The sequence below is a fragment of the Sipha flava genome, unplaced genomic scaffold (genome assembly GCF_003268045.1).
Source record: "Sipha flava isolate LNK unplaced genomic scaffold, YSA_version1 71_pilon_pilon, whole genome shotgun sequence".
Lineage (NCBI taxonomy): Eukaryota > Metazoa > Arthropoda > Insecta > Hemiptera > Aphididae > Sipha > Sipha flava.
In genome coordinates this window covers 1,204,097-1,223,033 of record NW_020273611.1, presented here as the reverse complement: position 1 = coordinate 1,223,033, position 18,937 = coordinate 1,204,097, and the positions used below count along the sequence as shown (strand labels likewise).

The following is an 18,937-nucleotide window of genomic DNA, read 5'->3' as shown; positions in this document are numbered from 1 at the left end:
TCACTTTTATGAACAAACTGATAATAAAAACTGAATAAAGGGACTATTAAAATTTCTAAACGTTATAAAATAAGATGTATAACTAAGGTTTTAAATAAAAAAAATTTTCCACATTCTTGCTACGGAAATACATCGCGCATGATGCAATTTTAGATATTACTGTAACCAGATTTTAGAATTTTAATTTCTCGAGCATTCCTTGCTAATTACAAGTTTAGTTTTTATCATAACGTAGAGTTAAATAATAAAGCAACCGAATCGAAAACAAACCGCTAACTACACGACTAACAATACTTGCAGAATGACTTAGGATATCCTTTTTTCAGTTGACCAAATTCGGCGTAAACGAAAACTTTAAAAAGGTTAAAAACCCATTGCCATTTACACTTCATATTTTAGTTGTTTCATTATTATAGAACGAAAATATCAGGATGTTAACAGCACTCCCTTCAGAGATTAAAATATTCTAAAGTTCGTTTGTTCTTGGTGAATCTATTTAAATGTTTTACATTAACAGTTAATCGGCAAAAACATCGTTGTACGTTTATTTCAAAACAAAAACTTATTTATTGGATTTATTTTATGAGCTTATTTTAAACTTTTGAAGAAAAAATAATAATATAATAATAATGTCCTTATTCTTATATTACCCTTATCCTTATTGCTTATGACTTTATAAGTAACTATCAATGCTCTTTGATTTCTATAAATATACTCGTGCAATGTGAACCGTTGTGCTAAATACATATTGTTCATAATACTGTTATGTTAATAATTTATAAAGCATTACACGCATCGAGTGTTCGCCATCACGGTATGTAAATAATATATTATTTTATTATATCATCTTTCACGTAGCAGACCTAAGTAGACATACTGAATTATTTAATTATTTTTAATTGAAATACAACTTTAACGCGACATCAACGCGTTACTCGTTGATGAATAATAAATCGTACGATCTTATTGGAACTTACACCCCACCTTTACGAATTATACGCGCAAATAACGATGTTAATGTACTTAAAATGCGTATCAAGCCATTTTATCGGCGGTAATGGGACGCCGCGAGGCTACTAAAAACGTATAAAAACCGCTATAATAACTGAAAATGTAATTATAACATTTTCGACGCACGATGTTCAAACTGATAACATAAGAATCCAGTTCAATACACATCACACAGCAAAATATAGATTACATTGGTATAAAAGTACGCATATTCTATATTCAGCTCGTGTACATTTTTTTTATACTCACGAGTTGTTATTTTCACAACATTTCATCGATAATAATTATTAATTTATATTATAATTATCAATCATTGGCGAACAATGCATGTGTTTTCTAATCTGTATGATGTCTTAACCATAATATGTCTACAATGTCTTGTGGACGTTCCGTAGTTAACAATTCACCCTTCCATCATTTTCCGACCACTGTTATTGTTTTATTTAGGTACTGATGATTTTCTTTTTTTTGTATTTACGTACCATGCTGCTTTAATGTTTTCATTTATTCGATGTAGAATATGTTACTGTAATGTTATGACGTAGAGATAATTTTTTAATACCTATCTATAATTTTTAAAATTAATTAGTTTATATTTACTTGAAATTCATCAGATGAAAAAAAAAAAGAAAAAAATAAATATATATATAAAGAATATCATTAAATTTACGTGCTGGAACAAAATATATATTATTCAATTGAATCCACTCAATGATTATGTTCGATTAAGTCGGGAAAAACGTGAAAAGTTCACATATTGCTACAATAGAAATTATTTAATAAATTGGAATGATTAAAAAAAAAAAAGGAAAAAAACCAACAGTGGAAGTATAAATCACGAAATAATGAAATCAATAAAAGTAAAATGCTTTACTTACGGTATGTACTAAAACGGCAGTCAGATCAGTTGATGTAAATGTTTTTATTTCGGAAATCTCTAAAATCAATGTTTCATTATTCATGCGATTAAATTAAATACGCGGTATTAAATATCCGATGTACTTTGTTCTAGTTTGAATATAAGTAGTTATGAAGTTTCATAGAAATTGCTTCAATATATTATTTCAACATATCGTTGGCTGTTTTAACCCATATAAACTTCTATTTAGTTTGCATAATAGTTCTGTGGAATCCAATCGGTTGACTCGTGTAAATATCTTCTTCCACGTAAATTACCATATAAAAACACCGTTCATATATCAAAACCGTTTAACTCATTAATTTTCTGTTGCTGCAATGGCTAAAATTGTTCTGACTGATTCATACCGTATTACTGGAGAAAATGTTCTCGCACAGTTATATTTTTGTCTTGATCCGTTAATACTTAATCGAACCTTAAAACAGTTGTTATGTTTTAGTATATGTGCTCCCATCGGCCTTGATACCAAAGCGTTCTTTTTATCTGACGAGTTAATTTCTTCACTCATGGCCCGTTTTCGTTTATCTGCATGCATATTTTTAACTGCCTCGTTATAATTAATTCGTTCAACCGTAAATTATGTAAATGCATATTTAATTGGTTTTTTCATTTTTTTTTTCGCCGTTCCTTAAATTATAATGTAATCATATTATGAGCTTATAAATTAATTTTCCTTGTCTAGGTTGGTTTCATCCGTAATTTAACTTAAATTATTTATTTTTATACATGGACCACAGAAAATAATGATATTCGTAATCTGTTATTTTTGCATTGTATTTTTCAAATATATTTTTAACATAATTAATATTCTGATGACCTTGCATTCCATGTCATAATCTTTATGTGTCCTTGATAACAATAACCTCGTGTAGGTTTTCTATATTGAGCGTAATAACTTTGAATTTTAATAAAAATAGTTTACGTTGTCTCTGAACCGTATAGACTATCTGTCCGTTTCTTGGAAACGTACGTTTATTTTATTTTTTTTTTTTATTTATGATAGAGTTAAATTTTATCTAATGCTGTACAACATGAAAACAAATTATACTTTAATTACAATACATACAGAACGTTTAATAAATAACCATTACTATACTTATTGTTTGCATATGATTCCATTTTTATATTAAACTTTTCTTCTGCTAACAAAATTAAATTTTTACCAATCTTGCTCGAATTAGTTTGTAAAACAATAGGTATTTATCTTAGCGCACATAGGATCAAATTTTCCTGAGTCGAGTAACCAACTTTCTTCAGTACCGATTTTTTTAACTGTTTCCAATGATAAATGTATTTCCATCGTCACTTTTACTTATTTCTCCGCGTGTTTTCTTAACTTCTTAATTTTTCAAATATTTCTGCTATTGATTTTTCCAATGCTCCGGTAAACAAAAAAAAAAATTAAATTACTATGTTTCCTGTTAGACTTATTTTTATTCCTAGATTTTCAATTCTTCGTTGGTTATATGCCATTGGATTTTTGATTTTCCATTTATGTCGCAATTTTTCGTTGTACCCCTGATTCTTCTACTAATAATCTACTCGTTAAATAACTTATTGTTTTAATTCCTTCTGGTATATAGCCCCAAGAACTGTACAAATAAAAACAGTCAACTTTATTCCAGTCAGTAATTGCCCTTTGCCATTTAATCCTAGCTTCCTCATAAGTTTCTATTTTTTACTTTATTATTATTCTGGAACTCTGCTTTTTCCATTCTCACGTTATTATTGGCGTGAATTCGGACGAGTTCTAATTTTGTTATTTTCACAGAATCGTCCACCTTAATTTTTCCTGTTCATTTAACGTTGGAGGCCAAAAAAAAAAAAAATTACTTGACTAGAGAGAGTCGTTTCTTTGTATAGTTCACGTGTATCAAAATCTGGGCCCATAACCTATTGAGTTGAGGACTGTACTCACAGTTCAAACTAGACGAAAATGTTTACACTGTTTTTCATAATAAGCAATATTTTACTTGTCGCACGACGTACACATAAGTAATATTATAATATGTAACGTTCGCAGCACGCGAAAAATCGGCCTTATGTGCAAGCGACCTATTGACCCTGTTGTTGTAATGCATACGGCATGTTTTGCGAAAGAACTACGATGTTGATTTTATTTGACAATACTATTACATTACTTCGCATACGGTTTTAAAGTACGTTCAACAGATCTCGATGATATGATTTTCGATGGTTGGTCAGACGAAAACGTTGAAAATTTACAATGGAAACGTTAAACCGTCGAAAGCGGCGATCGTCCGTACCGCGAACGAGGTTCGGTCAAGTCCCACGCGGTTGAATCGTTAAAATCGATTTTATCACGTTCGTTAACAGCAAACACATCTGTCCGATTGAATTCGAACGGTTACGGGAGTGAAAAAAAAAAAAAAAAAACACGATATCCACAGTCTGCGAACGGTTTCTTTTCGTCTCGGACGATTCGTCCGTACAAGTCGTCCCGGATCGACCACACCCAGCGTAAACGTTCAATAACAATCACCAGCTAATTCCATAATCCTTCGGCGGAGTACGTGTGAGCATTTGCACGTGCGCGCGTACGTCCTACGATTGATACCGCTCGCGAAACATGGTTCAAAATTACGTATTCGCGAGAACATTTCTGAGGCCGCGACGCGGAAAAAAATCCGCACTCGATGACGAGTCTGCGTCTTTTTTTTGCTCTCGGAAACGAGACCACACGTGTACACGCGAACTCAGCGAACAGTTCAGTTACACCGTGGCGCAACCGACGTGTACCATTGTGTCTCTGTCCCGTTTCCGGTGAACGCGAACAGAACGAAATCCAATAGAACGCGCGAGACCGTTATCGAGACGAGTGGATAAAATATTTGTTTGAAGCGCACCGTTGAATATGTTATTATTGTCGCCGGACGAAATATTTATCACAAGCACTAGCGGGTAGAGGGATGTTTGTTCATCGTTTCTTCCCCCCTCTCCCGTTTATTTGTAAGCGGTTATTTGACAAATTGCCTCGCTTTTAATAAGATCACGGAATAAGAAAAAAAAAAAAAAATTTTAATAACATTTCTATTTCCCGAGCATGAGTAGCTATTATATAATAGTATTACAATATGACGTGTGCTCATTTTAATTTTATTTTTTTGACGTGCTAAAACCCGCTAGATTGATATATTGTACGGTCGAAAATTTTCACTGAACGGTTTCATCCCCGAAAGTTTACGTGGTAGCAGAATATGCACATTATCGTTGGCACTAGTGTTTTAACGGCTAAAAGAAATCTACCGAAACGGTATATTTTCACGGTATCAAACGGTAGACAAAACTATGTATCAATTTGCATTAAACGTACTATTTGCTGTTACAGCAATAATAATGGTAGCGCAATTTTGTGGGTATATTTTGATTTTGTATCCGATTATAGTTTATAATGTTGTGCAAAAGCTTGACTGATATCTTGAAAACCGAACGGTTTCAGGTTTCTTATACGTTTTCCAAGACGTGTGGTACTGTTCGAGAGAGGAAAATGTCTGGGAGTTTTTATGTCTTACAGTTGCGTGTTAGTTGAGGTTAAAAACTAGCTCAGACTAGTGTTCGAAAACCTTAATTGCCGTGTTCAACACACCGTTATACACTAATGGCATCAAAATGAGCGGACACGAAATAAGTGTTTATAATGAAAATTAAAACGCGTATTTTTTTAATTTTTTTTTTTTTTTATAACACTGAGAATAAAACTAATGGTTTACTATTTTTATTATTTCTCTTTTATTTTGAAAATTCAAAATTAACGCTAAGTTGGGACTTAATATTGAAAAAAAAATACGTTAATTTTAAATAAACTCGGAATTAGTGTAGTCCATATTAGGTTAAATTGACCTAACTAAACCTGCACCAGACCTTGTTTTTTTTTTCACAACTGCCCGTAGAAAAACCATAAAGATCTTCCATACTCTGCGGAAAACGGAATCGCTATGACGTCACAATTTTAATTGTAACACCCACGTTTGGTCTTCGATTGAAATTTCAAATTTCTTTAACAATTCGTCGCCGACGAAATGTTAATGTTGGGCCATCTGCGTTGTTACGTCCGATGCGTAAAAACAAGTAAAAACAACTAGTAAAAATGAGTTCACGCGTAAAAACAACTTGTCGACGACCGCATAATATCGATCAAGAAAAAAATCGTACGATCGTTGTATATCGCAGTGACCGACATACGTCGATCGAATCGCGACCATCGAATGGGTCAAATGAAACACTACGCGAGGACACTGCGTAAGGTTAGCAAATCTTATCTATCGGGCACTTGACGTCGATCATCCGGAAACGCTATTGGCGGCAACAATACGATTATATTTCAGAAACGGAATCGGATTTTGACGTCGATCGCAGATCTCCGGTTGTCGTAGAAAACCGTTGGACGTTCGCGTTCGAACACTGCTGTCCGCTCTGCACAACAGTACGGCGATAAGACAACAAGCGTTTTCCCTAACACTGAAAACATCAACCCCACGAGAAAAATAGGAAAACAGTTGTAACGTGAAAAAATGATATACCAATCAAATACTCGCTATAGTTTCCAATTATACCACACGGGAATGGCCTAATTATTTAATAAATCAGTGACGTATTTGAGCGATATATGTATTCCGGCTATCTTTATTGCGGGTGCGAGTTTTCATTTGTGACACTACATCATGAACTTGGTCGACGGACGGCGTTCGTGTGTGCACTCACCCCGTCGCCCTTTCTGTTTCTTGCACACCGGATTGCACTGCATATCATATGGCTGAATTATAAATATTTAATTAGAGGGTTTTTATTTGTCATTTTTTTTGATTAATATATATTTTTTTTCTCTTTTCTTTTTAATTTTGGATGAGGTTTTTTAATCGTTCAATTTATTGTCTCATATTAACTTAAAATACTCTCTTAAATAAAATCTCATACAATTAAACTTTAACAAATTGTATTTTTCTTGTGTGCTCCGTCTTGAACGAATCACGAAATTTTTAATTATATCCTATAGAAAAATTTTTAGTTTAATAAGGTACGGGCAACGGTCTCCTCAACGACCATCCGACATGGTATGTGATTAAATGTCACGAGGTATTGAAGCAACACAACGACTCTACAATTATTTACGTATACTCAATTTTAATTATTTCAAAAAATACCAAGTAGTTGACTTCATCGATTAACGCAGTATTTTTCTAAAAAAATCCTATTGTGATCCGACCTCATGGTCTCGCCCAGTAGGTTGGCGACCCTATTTTTTTTATATAACTTTATGAAACGCCATGTAAGTTACAACCAGCTCCATTGCATCTGGTCATATTTATATTTATTATTCTGGTAGTTGTAACCTTACACAGTAACGTCGATCTTTGAACGATATACGTGATTCTTTCGAACGGTGTCGGGTGACAATACTGACGACGTCGAGAAACGACGGTCGACCCCGAACGTGTGAGCGACGGACCTGCGACCGAAATTTTCGCGATACGATTCGAACGACGTCGCCGAACTGTGTGCGGTAGAATAAAAACGAACGGAACGAAGGGCTATCGAAATAGTCGATCGCTTAGTCGGAATAATTCTTCGGTTACAAGAATCGAGTACCAAAATCGGTAGCGGTAACGTTCACCACTTATTTTGGCCACGGAAGCGGATACTTTGGTCAAGTACGCAATATTATGTATTATACGAATTGTAAATTTTTTCTTCGGCAAAGAAATTAACAATGTTCTTTAGATGTCTGTTCCAATGACATACGATAAAAATTAGTGAAAATTAATTTAAAAAACATCACTTGTTTTGTTTTTAAAATTGGACATACATCATCGATTAACAAACGCACAAAAGTTGAACCATAGGCGAAACACAATATTATCATGTTTTCACGTTTTTGAATTTTCAAGTTGATTGCACACCATAAAAGAAAAAATGTTTTCCCAAAGTTTACTGTAAATATTTACAGATTGTATTTTTTTTTCTTAAATAATCAAAAATAAAAATAAATGTTTTACCACTTATTAATTACATTCAGGGACGGCACGAAAGGTTGGGAAATAGGGGCAGTTGCCCAGGGCCCCATGCCTTAAATTATAATTAAGACCTCGCGGTTCTGATTTAACTGAACTTAAAATATTTTATTAATAAAACTATAAGACCCAACATTTATTTTGCCCAGGGACTCGCAAACTCTAGCACCATCACTGATTACACTGATCTACAAACAAATTTCATCAGAGATGATTTAAACGTAAACATATATATATTTTTATGCTGATTTCAAATATGTTTTCAATTTTTTTCTAGCACGTACAGTTTTTAAAATGAGATTGATTAAAATGTATTCTATATAATACGTATTATACAGTGTAGTACAGTGTGTTGTATACGTATATTGTATCGAAATACCCGAATGTATTTTAAAATATAATCTTATCTATTCTATAATCTTTATGATATTATTTCAGTATATAATGTACACCCATATATAACCCAATATTACAGGCAATTAGTACGAATTCAAATACGTGTTGTGTGTTTTAGTAGTGGCCAAACGGAGTGTGTAATTTATTACGAACCGCGTATTTATTTTAATTTTATATTAAACGTTATTATGGCTCATCGGTGTAAAAGTCATCCAGATATTTTTTATTATGTTTGTGGATCATTTGCAATTAAAACACAACGGCGTAAAATTACAAATCATCTTCGGAATATTTACAAGTTATATTTTGGTTGTCCCCTTGGTGACCAAGATAAGCATGGGCATCACATACTCTATGTAATGCTTGTTCTAACGGACTGCGTGATTGGTTGAATAAAAGAAAATCGTTTATGCCATTTGCAATACCAATGGTATGGAGGAAACAAAAAAACCATTACAACGATTGCTACTTTTGTAATATAAACGTAAGTGGTTTTTCGAAAAAAAAAATAAACATAATATTATTTACCCATGTTTAGACTCCGCAATTAGACCAGTTAAACACAGTGCCTCGCTACCTATTCCAATACCTCCAGAAAAAGGTTTTAATTTTAATGTGAAATGGAATGTGATCAAAATTTGATCACCACGATGAATGTCTAGGAGATGCAAATTATACACCCGATAAAAATAAATCATCTCCTCAAACATTTAGTCAAGTTGAATTAAATTATTTGCTTAGAGATATGAGCCTATCTAAAGAAAAAGCGGAACTTTTGGCTTCAAGACTTAAACAAAAAAATTTGCGATTGTTTATAGATTCTTCTCAGCGAAGCTTGAAAGCTAATCTATTGAGAATAACGGTAACCTAATACCATGTATTCCAATTGCACATTCGGTGCATTTAAAAGAACCATACGATAATATGAAAATATTACTTGATGTTATTAAATACAAAACTTACAAATGGAAAATTTGCGGTGATCTTAAAGTTATTGGCATGCTTATGAGTATGCAAGGAGGGTTCACCAAATACTGTTGTTTTTTGTGCATGTGAGATAGTCGTGCTACAGTAGACCATTACATTAAACAAGATTGGAATCAACGAGTTTTTTATGAGCCTGGTATAAATAGTGTTCAATCAATTCCTTTAGTAGATCCAAAAGATATATTTTTACCTCCATTACATATAAAACTTGAATTTAATTATTTTACTATAAATTTTTTTTTAACTAATTTATTTCATAATATGTCCATGTAATTTCAATCATTGAAAAAAACAAGTAAAATAAACAATTAATTTCGTAATTAACTAACCTGTAAAAAATGAAATAAAAATAAGTAAAAAAATAAAGATGATAGAAAAAATCTAATTACAAATTTGAAATCTGCACAAAAAATTGATCTGGAAAAATGTATATTCAACCTTGATGATTAAAAAAAAGTTTAATTTTGTAAACCAATGTTATTTAATTCAGCTGAGACCTAAGTCACCGTGTTGATCTGTAATCATGCAGTTACCAGTCACATCAGCCCAATTAAATCAATCGTTTCATTCAAAACTAATAAATAGTATTTTTGAAAATGTTGGTTTTAAATGATTTTTATTTTCCTAACCGATATTGTTATTACCGATATTTTTAACCGATATTGCTTAATTAATATAACATTTTTAATCTTAACATGTTTTGATCAAAAAATAAATCTAAAATCATATCAACGATAATTACTACTAAAATTAAATGATTAAAATTTTAGAATATTATAATAACCTAGATATTTTATTTATAGTAATAGGTCGTGATGAGATCAGGAGAACAGTTGAAAAAAAATAGATGATAATTGAATGTATGTTTTATTCTTAAAATTATTGTTATCCATAATTATTAAGGCCCAAATGTCAATGTATGGTGCACATTTTTTTTGGATGACCTTAGATAATGCTTTCCTAGTACATCATTTGTTTTATGTAACAAATACTTCAAAGGTGTCAAAAAAAAATTAAATTCATTTTTTTGCAATCTCCTTAGTATATTTTTATATTAAGCTTCGTAATTTAAAATTAGCCAATTTATAATGTTATCTGCAGACAATTTTTAATCTTAACTTTTCTTTTGTAGATTGAAAGTTGGGTATCTAATGGAAAAATACAAAAAAATAAAATAAATATTCAGATCATTTTATAATAGCTTTTTTACGGTAAAATGAATTTATTAATATTTTTTTAGAACGTTTTTTAATGGGTTTTAGAGGATTTAAATTCGAGGCTTATTTAAGATCCATGTGTATAGACGTTAATTTAATTTGTGATTATTTTAAATTTTCTCAGTTGAGATGATATTATTTTAAAACTATTTTATTCGAGACTTGAAAATTACCAACAGTTATTAAACCCATTCATATTTTACTAAATACTGAATTTTCATAAATATCTACTTAATAAATAACGTTTAAGTGCTCGACACTCGGCTCATTGTAATACAAAAACATACTTATAATTTTAAAACAAGAATACATCTACAAAATAAATGCAATAAAGCAGATTTACGATACAAACGGAACATGGCAGCGTTATTATAATCGGTCGGAAAAACTTTGTACCTGTAGAAAATGTGTATAAAATATATTTACGTTTCGACTTACAATAATTATGGGCTTAAAATATTATACTACCCGGTGGTCGTAGAAAATATATTCTGAATAATATCTGTACATAAATATCGTCGTGTATCAGTCGTGTCGTACAATTAAATACCGTAAGAACGTGACTTCGATTTTGCTGTACACGCTTCGACAATCTATTAGACCGGAAATTGCGCAGTCGAACGTGTATAAGTTTGTGCACTGCGTAAAGTTCGATAGAAACTTAACGAACGACCTTTTACAATGTTCCTATACGGTATTAATGGACATCGTACCTCGATCGTTTTATGCTAACGTTGCAAAGCCGTGTATGGTTGGCGAACAATAACGCACGGCCGTGTAGGCACAATTCGATTTATAATGTGCTCTTACGACGGCGTAGGTACGCGCAGCGAATCCTTCTGATTACGCGAAAGTTGAAAATGCACTCGGGCAAAAGCCTGGCTACAGTGCGGTTTTCGTCAACGAACCGTCTGCGACCGTTAACAGTACAATTATTCGCGACCAAACAATCGTGTACCGTGTCGGTGGTACAGTGCGTGTAAACGAAACTTGTAGGAAGCTAACTTTTTTCTAATTTTTTTTTTTTTTTTAACATATCGAGCTATGTTAATGTAAATAAATAGAAGTTAAAAGTATATCCACGTTTATATTTGATCTGTTCAATTTACAATTGTAATAGAAGCAGCAGTAGCTTTTTGAATAATCGAATGCAGTTTTAATTTTTATTTAATAACATTACAGGGTTCACGTTGGAAATGTATATTTGTGTACCTTACTTCGAAATCCATAAAAAAAGCATGCAATACGTTCACGTTTATAATTTCGATCATTATTATTAAAAACAATAGTTTGTACAATAATAGGTGTTTTATTATACTTTTAATCTCTTTAATTAAAATTGGAAACAAAATTATTATATAACTAATCAATTGATTAGAAGCTGCATATCATAGAAAAAAAATCAACTAGTTAAATTAGGTCAAACAAAAGTCACTTTGTATAAAAAAAATAGGTCATGAAGGAATTCAGTTAATATCAATTTAGCTCTAACTTTCTAATCTGTTAATGTTCATTTAACATATTGTTCAAACTATACATATACCATAAGTATACAGCTGGTGTACTTGAAATTATTAAAATTACGGCTATGTATTAATTGATTTAGCCTTTTAAAACGTCCCCGACCCGAAGCCTTTTTTAAAACTAATCAAGTAAACCTAAACCAAATTTAATTATTTTCATATTCTTCCTTCTTGTTATTTTATTTTATTTTTTTTTTTTTTTAATTTATACACTTTGGCATTAGCGGTTAATAATTTCGCACTTATTCAAGTCCATTATAAAATATAATAATATTAATTCATCGTAGTAATATTATTTTAATTTGTGTAATATACAGCCGTAAAAAAAGATAATTAAATTAAAAAGTTGAGCTGTTTGAACATATGACACATATACTAAGTACGTCATTCTTATGTACAATGTAAGTTTAAGAATCTGAAGAGTGTTTGAAATCCATTATATTATTTTATACTACAATTATTACTGTAATACGGTTGGGTTCAAATCAATTCCAAATAGTTTTAAAGAATTTGCGATTTATTACAAAACACTAGCCAGTTCAAAGCTAAAATACTTTTAATTGATCATGAAACTTGTTCATAACCTTTTAATTAACATCTATTATATAAATACTTAAAATACTCGTGTAGAAAATACAACGCACAGTAAATTGTTTACTTCTTATCATAAGCTAATTTGTTTTTCTTTTATTTACTCTTTCAAATTTAACGAGAATATAACGAAAAAATTATCCTTAAAGAGCAAGTGATTACTTAATGATTATTGTTTTTAAATAATTGGAAAAAAAAACTTATCATAGTTCCTCATGCTTGTTTTAACACAAAATTTAATTTTCGTTCATATTTTTTTTTTATTATGTAGTTATATTTTAGACCTAAAAAAATTATTAAGTTTCACATCAAATTTATGATAGTTACAAATTCGTCATAAATATCTATTTTTATTTTATATAGAAATAAATAAATAAATGCTGTTATAGCAACGGTTTTCAAACTTTTTAATTGAGCGCACAACCTAATTTCGTAAAAAAAAACCTTTTAGGTCCTCTAATAGCTAAATACATATACACGTACTTCCTGACAAATTCAACCAACTTTATTCGGATTAGTTTTTAATTATTTGTAATAATTGTTTTTACTATAATTAAGTACAAAAATATCACAGTAACAAGAAAACAACAACTGTCCATTCCGGCTCTTACCAGGTGTACTTTCCTTTTTTCTCAACAAAAGATATCCTATGTTTTTATTTATCTCAAATAAAATTAATAATTAATATGTTTTAGATAGAATAAATTTATATTGGAAATACGAGAAACCTTTTTTTATCGATCGGAAAAAAATTAGCCTATAAGAAAAAAAAATACTGAAATGATGAAGACAAATTTGTTCGAAAAATATTTAAAAAAGTTTTTAGATTGATATAATATTATCGAAATCACACCGATGACCGTTGACGTTGGACGGAGGTCTCTCTGCAGCGTGTGGGTCCAAGGGCGGTCGCGTAGGAATTTCTACGCGATGACGGCAGGAGACGATTTTTGGGTTAGTAATACAGAATCCAACGAGGGTTATCCGGGCACAATATCGCTTTGGGTTTTTGTGGGATTCTCATCGGCACGATCCTTCGCCGATACGCGAATCCGTTTGCGCTCGGCACAACATACATATATTACTACTATTACCGCGACAACGGGATAGGCCGACGGGTCATGGCGAACGCGCGAAGCAAACGAGAAAATCGATGACTTTTCATTGCTGATAATGTTCTTATCATTGCTTTACGACGGCAGTGGACCGGACTCGTTGCGATGTCTTTGGGAAATTCAGTCGGAAAAAAAATGTAAACCAATGCGTCTGGGGTTAGTCCCGACAAACCTTTCAAACGTTCCGATGAAACGGATTCGATGCGAATCCTTTGAAGGGTAGGTATATTAATTATGTTTGCTACGTCTTCGGCATTACTACGAAGTTACAAATTAATAAACCATGTAACGGGGTATTGAACATTTCGTGTCGCATGCTGCGACATAGGCATTTATCAAACAAACGATTTCTAAAAGTGAAGTTTTATAGATTACGAGTAAAACTCGTCTGAAAGTTAAATTTGTTTAGATCAAAGTTTCACTTTCAATTAAAACTCGACTGAAAAATACTTGTACATAATTAAAACTTGTAAAATATAATTTGTTTTTTCGTTGCCCTATACGTATTAATTAAATGATTTATTAACGCTGTAGGTTTTGTATGTATAATATAAAATATTGTTAGTTTGTTTGTAATTTTAGGAACAGCGAACGTAAACGAAACTAAAATAATTAAGTAATACTTTAGGAAAAAGGCAGAATGAATAACAATGTAAACTATTGTTTCGTTTTATCTAAAGTACGGGTGGATAAGTAAAAGCGAAAAAACAATATATACAGTCATTAGGTCATAATTTAGAAAATATATACGGGACAAGGTATACCGTATTAAAACTTTTGTAGGTTTAACGGAATTTTCAGTGTAACACGGTTATCTAGATCTTCGTGATTAAAATCGGATTACACTGAGTATACTGATCGCCATCTAAAATACATCTTTGTTCTCTAGTTAATGTGCTTGCAATATGATTAATTAAAAATCCTTTTTAGTTTTAAATTTTTAATTTAAATTTCAAGAAATTCTCTTCTTCAATTTTACTATGGTTTTTATTAGAAGCATTAGTTTTATTTTTGCTTCTAATTCGAGAACAAACAGATTAATAGTTTTTGATCCCTCCACTCCAATCACCCGTTTGGCCGGCACAATTTGTTGACTCTATGGAATTAATATCACGTAAATATGCTAAGTACCCAAAATTCTATTAAAAAATAAATAATTTTTTACCATTTCTACCATTTGCGTTGTGAATATTTTCCTGTTCTTTCTTATATAAATATTTATTGAATTTATTAATTATGAATAAAGAACTTTAATTTCGTATAATCCTTAATATCTTAATAATTTATCGCAGAGACAATGAATATAGTAATTAATTCATTATGTTAAATCACTATCTGTCATTTGACGTGAAAAAAATAAAAACAAAGGTTATTCTATTCCACGAACAAATTTATTATGAAATACCGATTTTTACATTGTTCTGTTGAATTGATCATTTAACTTGAATATTTTAATTCAAGCTATGGCCGTTCGTTTACATCTGCGATCGGATTTCAATTAGTTTTTTTTAAATAAAAAGTTAAAAACCCATATTTATATTAGATTTTTAAGCACGGTTTTAATTATTTGAAAATAAACCAACGTGTATTTACACGTACTTAATTGAAAACAATTAACTGATATATTCGATGTAGAGTATGTAACAGTGACTTACAAAATAACGTTTTTCATTGTAATTATTCATATGCAATTCAAATGACAATGTTAAGATTGAAACTGCTTTTTTTTTTAAGATTTTTATGAATCATACGAAACATTGTAAATTGGTTTTAAAACAAATTAGATCTAATACGTCCTGTACCATGTTAAAATGTACAGTTCATAATGAAACATAATGATAAATACTGTAGAATCTGATTTACTATGAAATTAACTGTGCAATGAAGTATTAATATTACCAGATAAATATTTTAAGTGCACATTTATAATAGTTTTAATGTATAAAATTAGTAATACAGAAAAAAAGAAAAGAAATTAAACAAGTTAATTAATTGTAACAAAATAAATTTAAAATGATTATTTTATTTTCATTAAATAAATCGAATTAAAGATAAGTCACTTATTTTCTACGAGTAAAAATAAAATGTCTAGATCATAAAAAAAAAGAAAAAAATTAGCAAAGTATAAAATACATACGTTATTATTACATCTCACTAATAGATTATTTTTTCTTATTTCATCATATCTAACCTACCAAACATGTTTTAATAGCAATGTAATTCAGTATTATTTTTTTAATAACCTTTGAGTTCACTTTTATATGTATCATTAAGATAAAATATTCGCTTGCTAATTTGTTTTTTTTTCGAATAGAAAAAAAAAAATTAATTTGAAAATACCCATTGATTACAATAAAATAATATATATTATATAATTTATTATATGATCAATCAACAGACGTGTTTATTCAACCACTATTTTCTGATCAATTTTTCTTTTGCTAAAACATTGTCATTGGGCTAGTATTTACTTTTATGATTAATGTAATGCGATCAAGTTTGGAAACAAATACGTAGATGGCATAAAGGTAGAAAATAAACATTCCGTTATTTAACCTCCGGGAAATGTATTCATTTGCAACGGACAGCATTTTATTCGAATATAAACTCTGGCGAAGACTTTTATTAAAAAGATCAAGATATTCTGCGGTGCCTGTAGGTACCTATAAAATATATAGTTCTTATATTGATAACCAATTTTGTACTGTCATATTTACGCGGAATGATACAATGTAAGTTGTGTTCGCATAAAAATAATATTTAAACATTTCGACTATCGTAGATATCACTCGATATCGTTTTTCTTATTGAATTTAATTCGGTACACGACGTCTAAGTAAATTTATTCAGAAATTCATTTTAGGTATCGTGATATCCGTGTTACAAATATCAATCCAATGCTGAAGTTGCTCAAATACAATAGAAATTTAGTTTTCGAGTAATTTCAAAATAACAAAGAATTTCGTAGAAAATAAAAGAAATCAAATAAAAAAAACGACGGGATAATAATTTCAGGTGTACACGAATAAACGATTGAAAAATCCGCGATTTTCCGAAACAGCCGGAACGCGAATTATTCTCCTCGGTGTTCTTTGCGTATTCGGTTTCAAATTAATCGTTTCGTGAAAGTTTCTTTTGGTTCCTGTTACGGGAACACACCATTTGATAGTCGAAAAACAATAACGAAATATTATCCGGTCAACTTTGTCACCGCATCACCGCTGGACGAACCGCGATGCACCTGTGCCAATGATTTGCCGGAGCAGCCGATGATTATTCACAAATATAATCTCGGTTTCGACTAGCGTTGCCCGTTTGCAGAGCAACAAGGTTAGTATCGGTTATTATCGGATTTAGGACGAAAGCGATCCGTTTCGCTCTCCGGTACGGTTTAACATAATACTATTACGTGTGCATAATACACGGGTAACTAGTAAACGCTGTACGTATTATTTTCGGGGAGTCGCGACCAAGGGGAAAAAATCATTACGCGCCGGGCTCGTGATTATAATATCACAACATAATATATTATATAAACCGTCAACATGGGGCGCGCACGACTTTGCGGATAACGTGCACAATTATGAAAGGGGTTGAAAAAAATAAAAATAAAAAATCGAAACGTGCGTGTGTATGACGTGTGGCGCCAAACGGCTGAAAAGGCCGTGTGTGGTACTCTTACTCCTACCACTACTATTTACTACCATTACTATTACTACTATTGCTACTACTACTAGTAGTGTTGCCGGTACTTGTGTGTTATACGACATACACAACTGTAAATCGTAGTTGTATTTCCTGCAACGACGTTCGTTACCGCTGTTAAGCGGCGTATTTGGGATAATATTTCAGGGAGAGGGAGGGGAAAAAATCTGTAAATTTGATTTCGATATTTAACGTCGAAACTTTCACTGCGCTGAAAAGGTAAAATATTGTAATCGAACTCAACTACAACGGGATCGGCTGTAAACCAAAAAGTATCGTGAAAAAAAACCGTTAGCGCGGAATTTTGATTATCGATTGTGACAACAGATAATAGATTTTTTTTTATCGCCTGCGATCGTAACGCGGAACGCTGATAACGTTGTTGGAAACGGGGTTTGTAATTAAAAAAAAAAAAAAATGGTTACCGTATTCGGTGGGAACGCGGAGACGAAATCGAACTTGTAATCACAGATTTGGCGAAAAAATGGAAAAAAAGTCATCGGGGGGTGCTTATTGCCCTGTTGCCCGTCCCCCTCAAATAGGCCGCTATTACCGTACGCGGCACTAATTGCAATAATATCGCGACGGTGTACTACCGGTGAAACTAAAACAATTTCGATAGCGATGGAACGCACCGACGCGTAGGAGCGATGCGCGCCTTTGTGGCACGTGGTCGCGGCGGGCCGGCGGCGGGAAAATCGGCCGCGGTTAGAACGACCGTTTAAAATTTGAAATCGCGTTCGGCGCGGCCACCGATCGCGTTTCGTCGATCGCAGCATCACCGTAGATTTACCGTTTTCACGATTTTATCCGGCACAGCGACCGTTCGTTTTGCCGACTGAAGCGAGTTCCTATCGTGCACGACACGTCCGCGTCCCACTCGCATGCGTGTACGGCACAAACAAATTCATACTCGCCCCGAGTCGTCAGTGCCCCCCTCCCACACACACACACACACACACCACGAAAACCCTTTGGCTTATTGTCGTGTTATTCGGCAACGCCCGATGTCACGCTCCACGTAATCAATCTCCCCCGTAGGCGACGTCTACACGCGGACGCCAAAAGATAAAAAAAAAAAAAAAAAAAACCCACGACCACTACAGATACTACTACTAATTTTACCACCGAATTTTTTAGGATGGGTGTGCATACTCACAGAACTTGTTCTTCTCGGCGAGCGCGCCTTGGGCCAGCAGTAGCGTGAGCGCGACCGCTAACAGCGCGCCGGCCATCGTCAGCGGTGGCCCGGGTCCGCGGCCGGGTGGCCGCATGACCGGGCGGCGGCGAGCGCTCGTATACACCGGACGCTGACCGGACGGACGGGCCGAGCGCACCTGAGCCTGACGGTGTGTCAGAGGACGAGCGCTCCTCGGACGATCGACTCGGGGCGCCGGAGTCGACTGCCGGACGGACGGTCGGCTCGTCCGCGACGGTGTGCGCG

General features: G+C 32.6%; 1 protein-coding gene across 2 annotated transcripts in view; it reads right to left on the bottom strand.

The window, feature by feature from the left end:
* The window catches only part of LOC112692184, a 129,227-nt gene extending 110,296 nt beyond the window's left edge, over positions 1-18,931 (bottom strand). For both annotated transcript variants that reach the window (XM_025566757.1, XM_025566758.1), the window contains exon 1: positions 18,653-18,931. In XM_025566757.1, coding sequence (XP_025422542.1) covers positions 18,653-18,767 — 115 coding nt within the window. In that variant the 5' untranslated portion in view covers positions 18,768-18,931. The remainder of the gene's footprint in view (positions 1-18,652) is intronic.
* Positions 18,932-18,937: the final 6 nt, after the last annotated feature.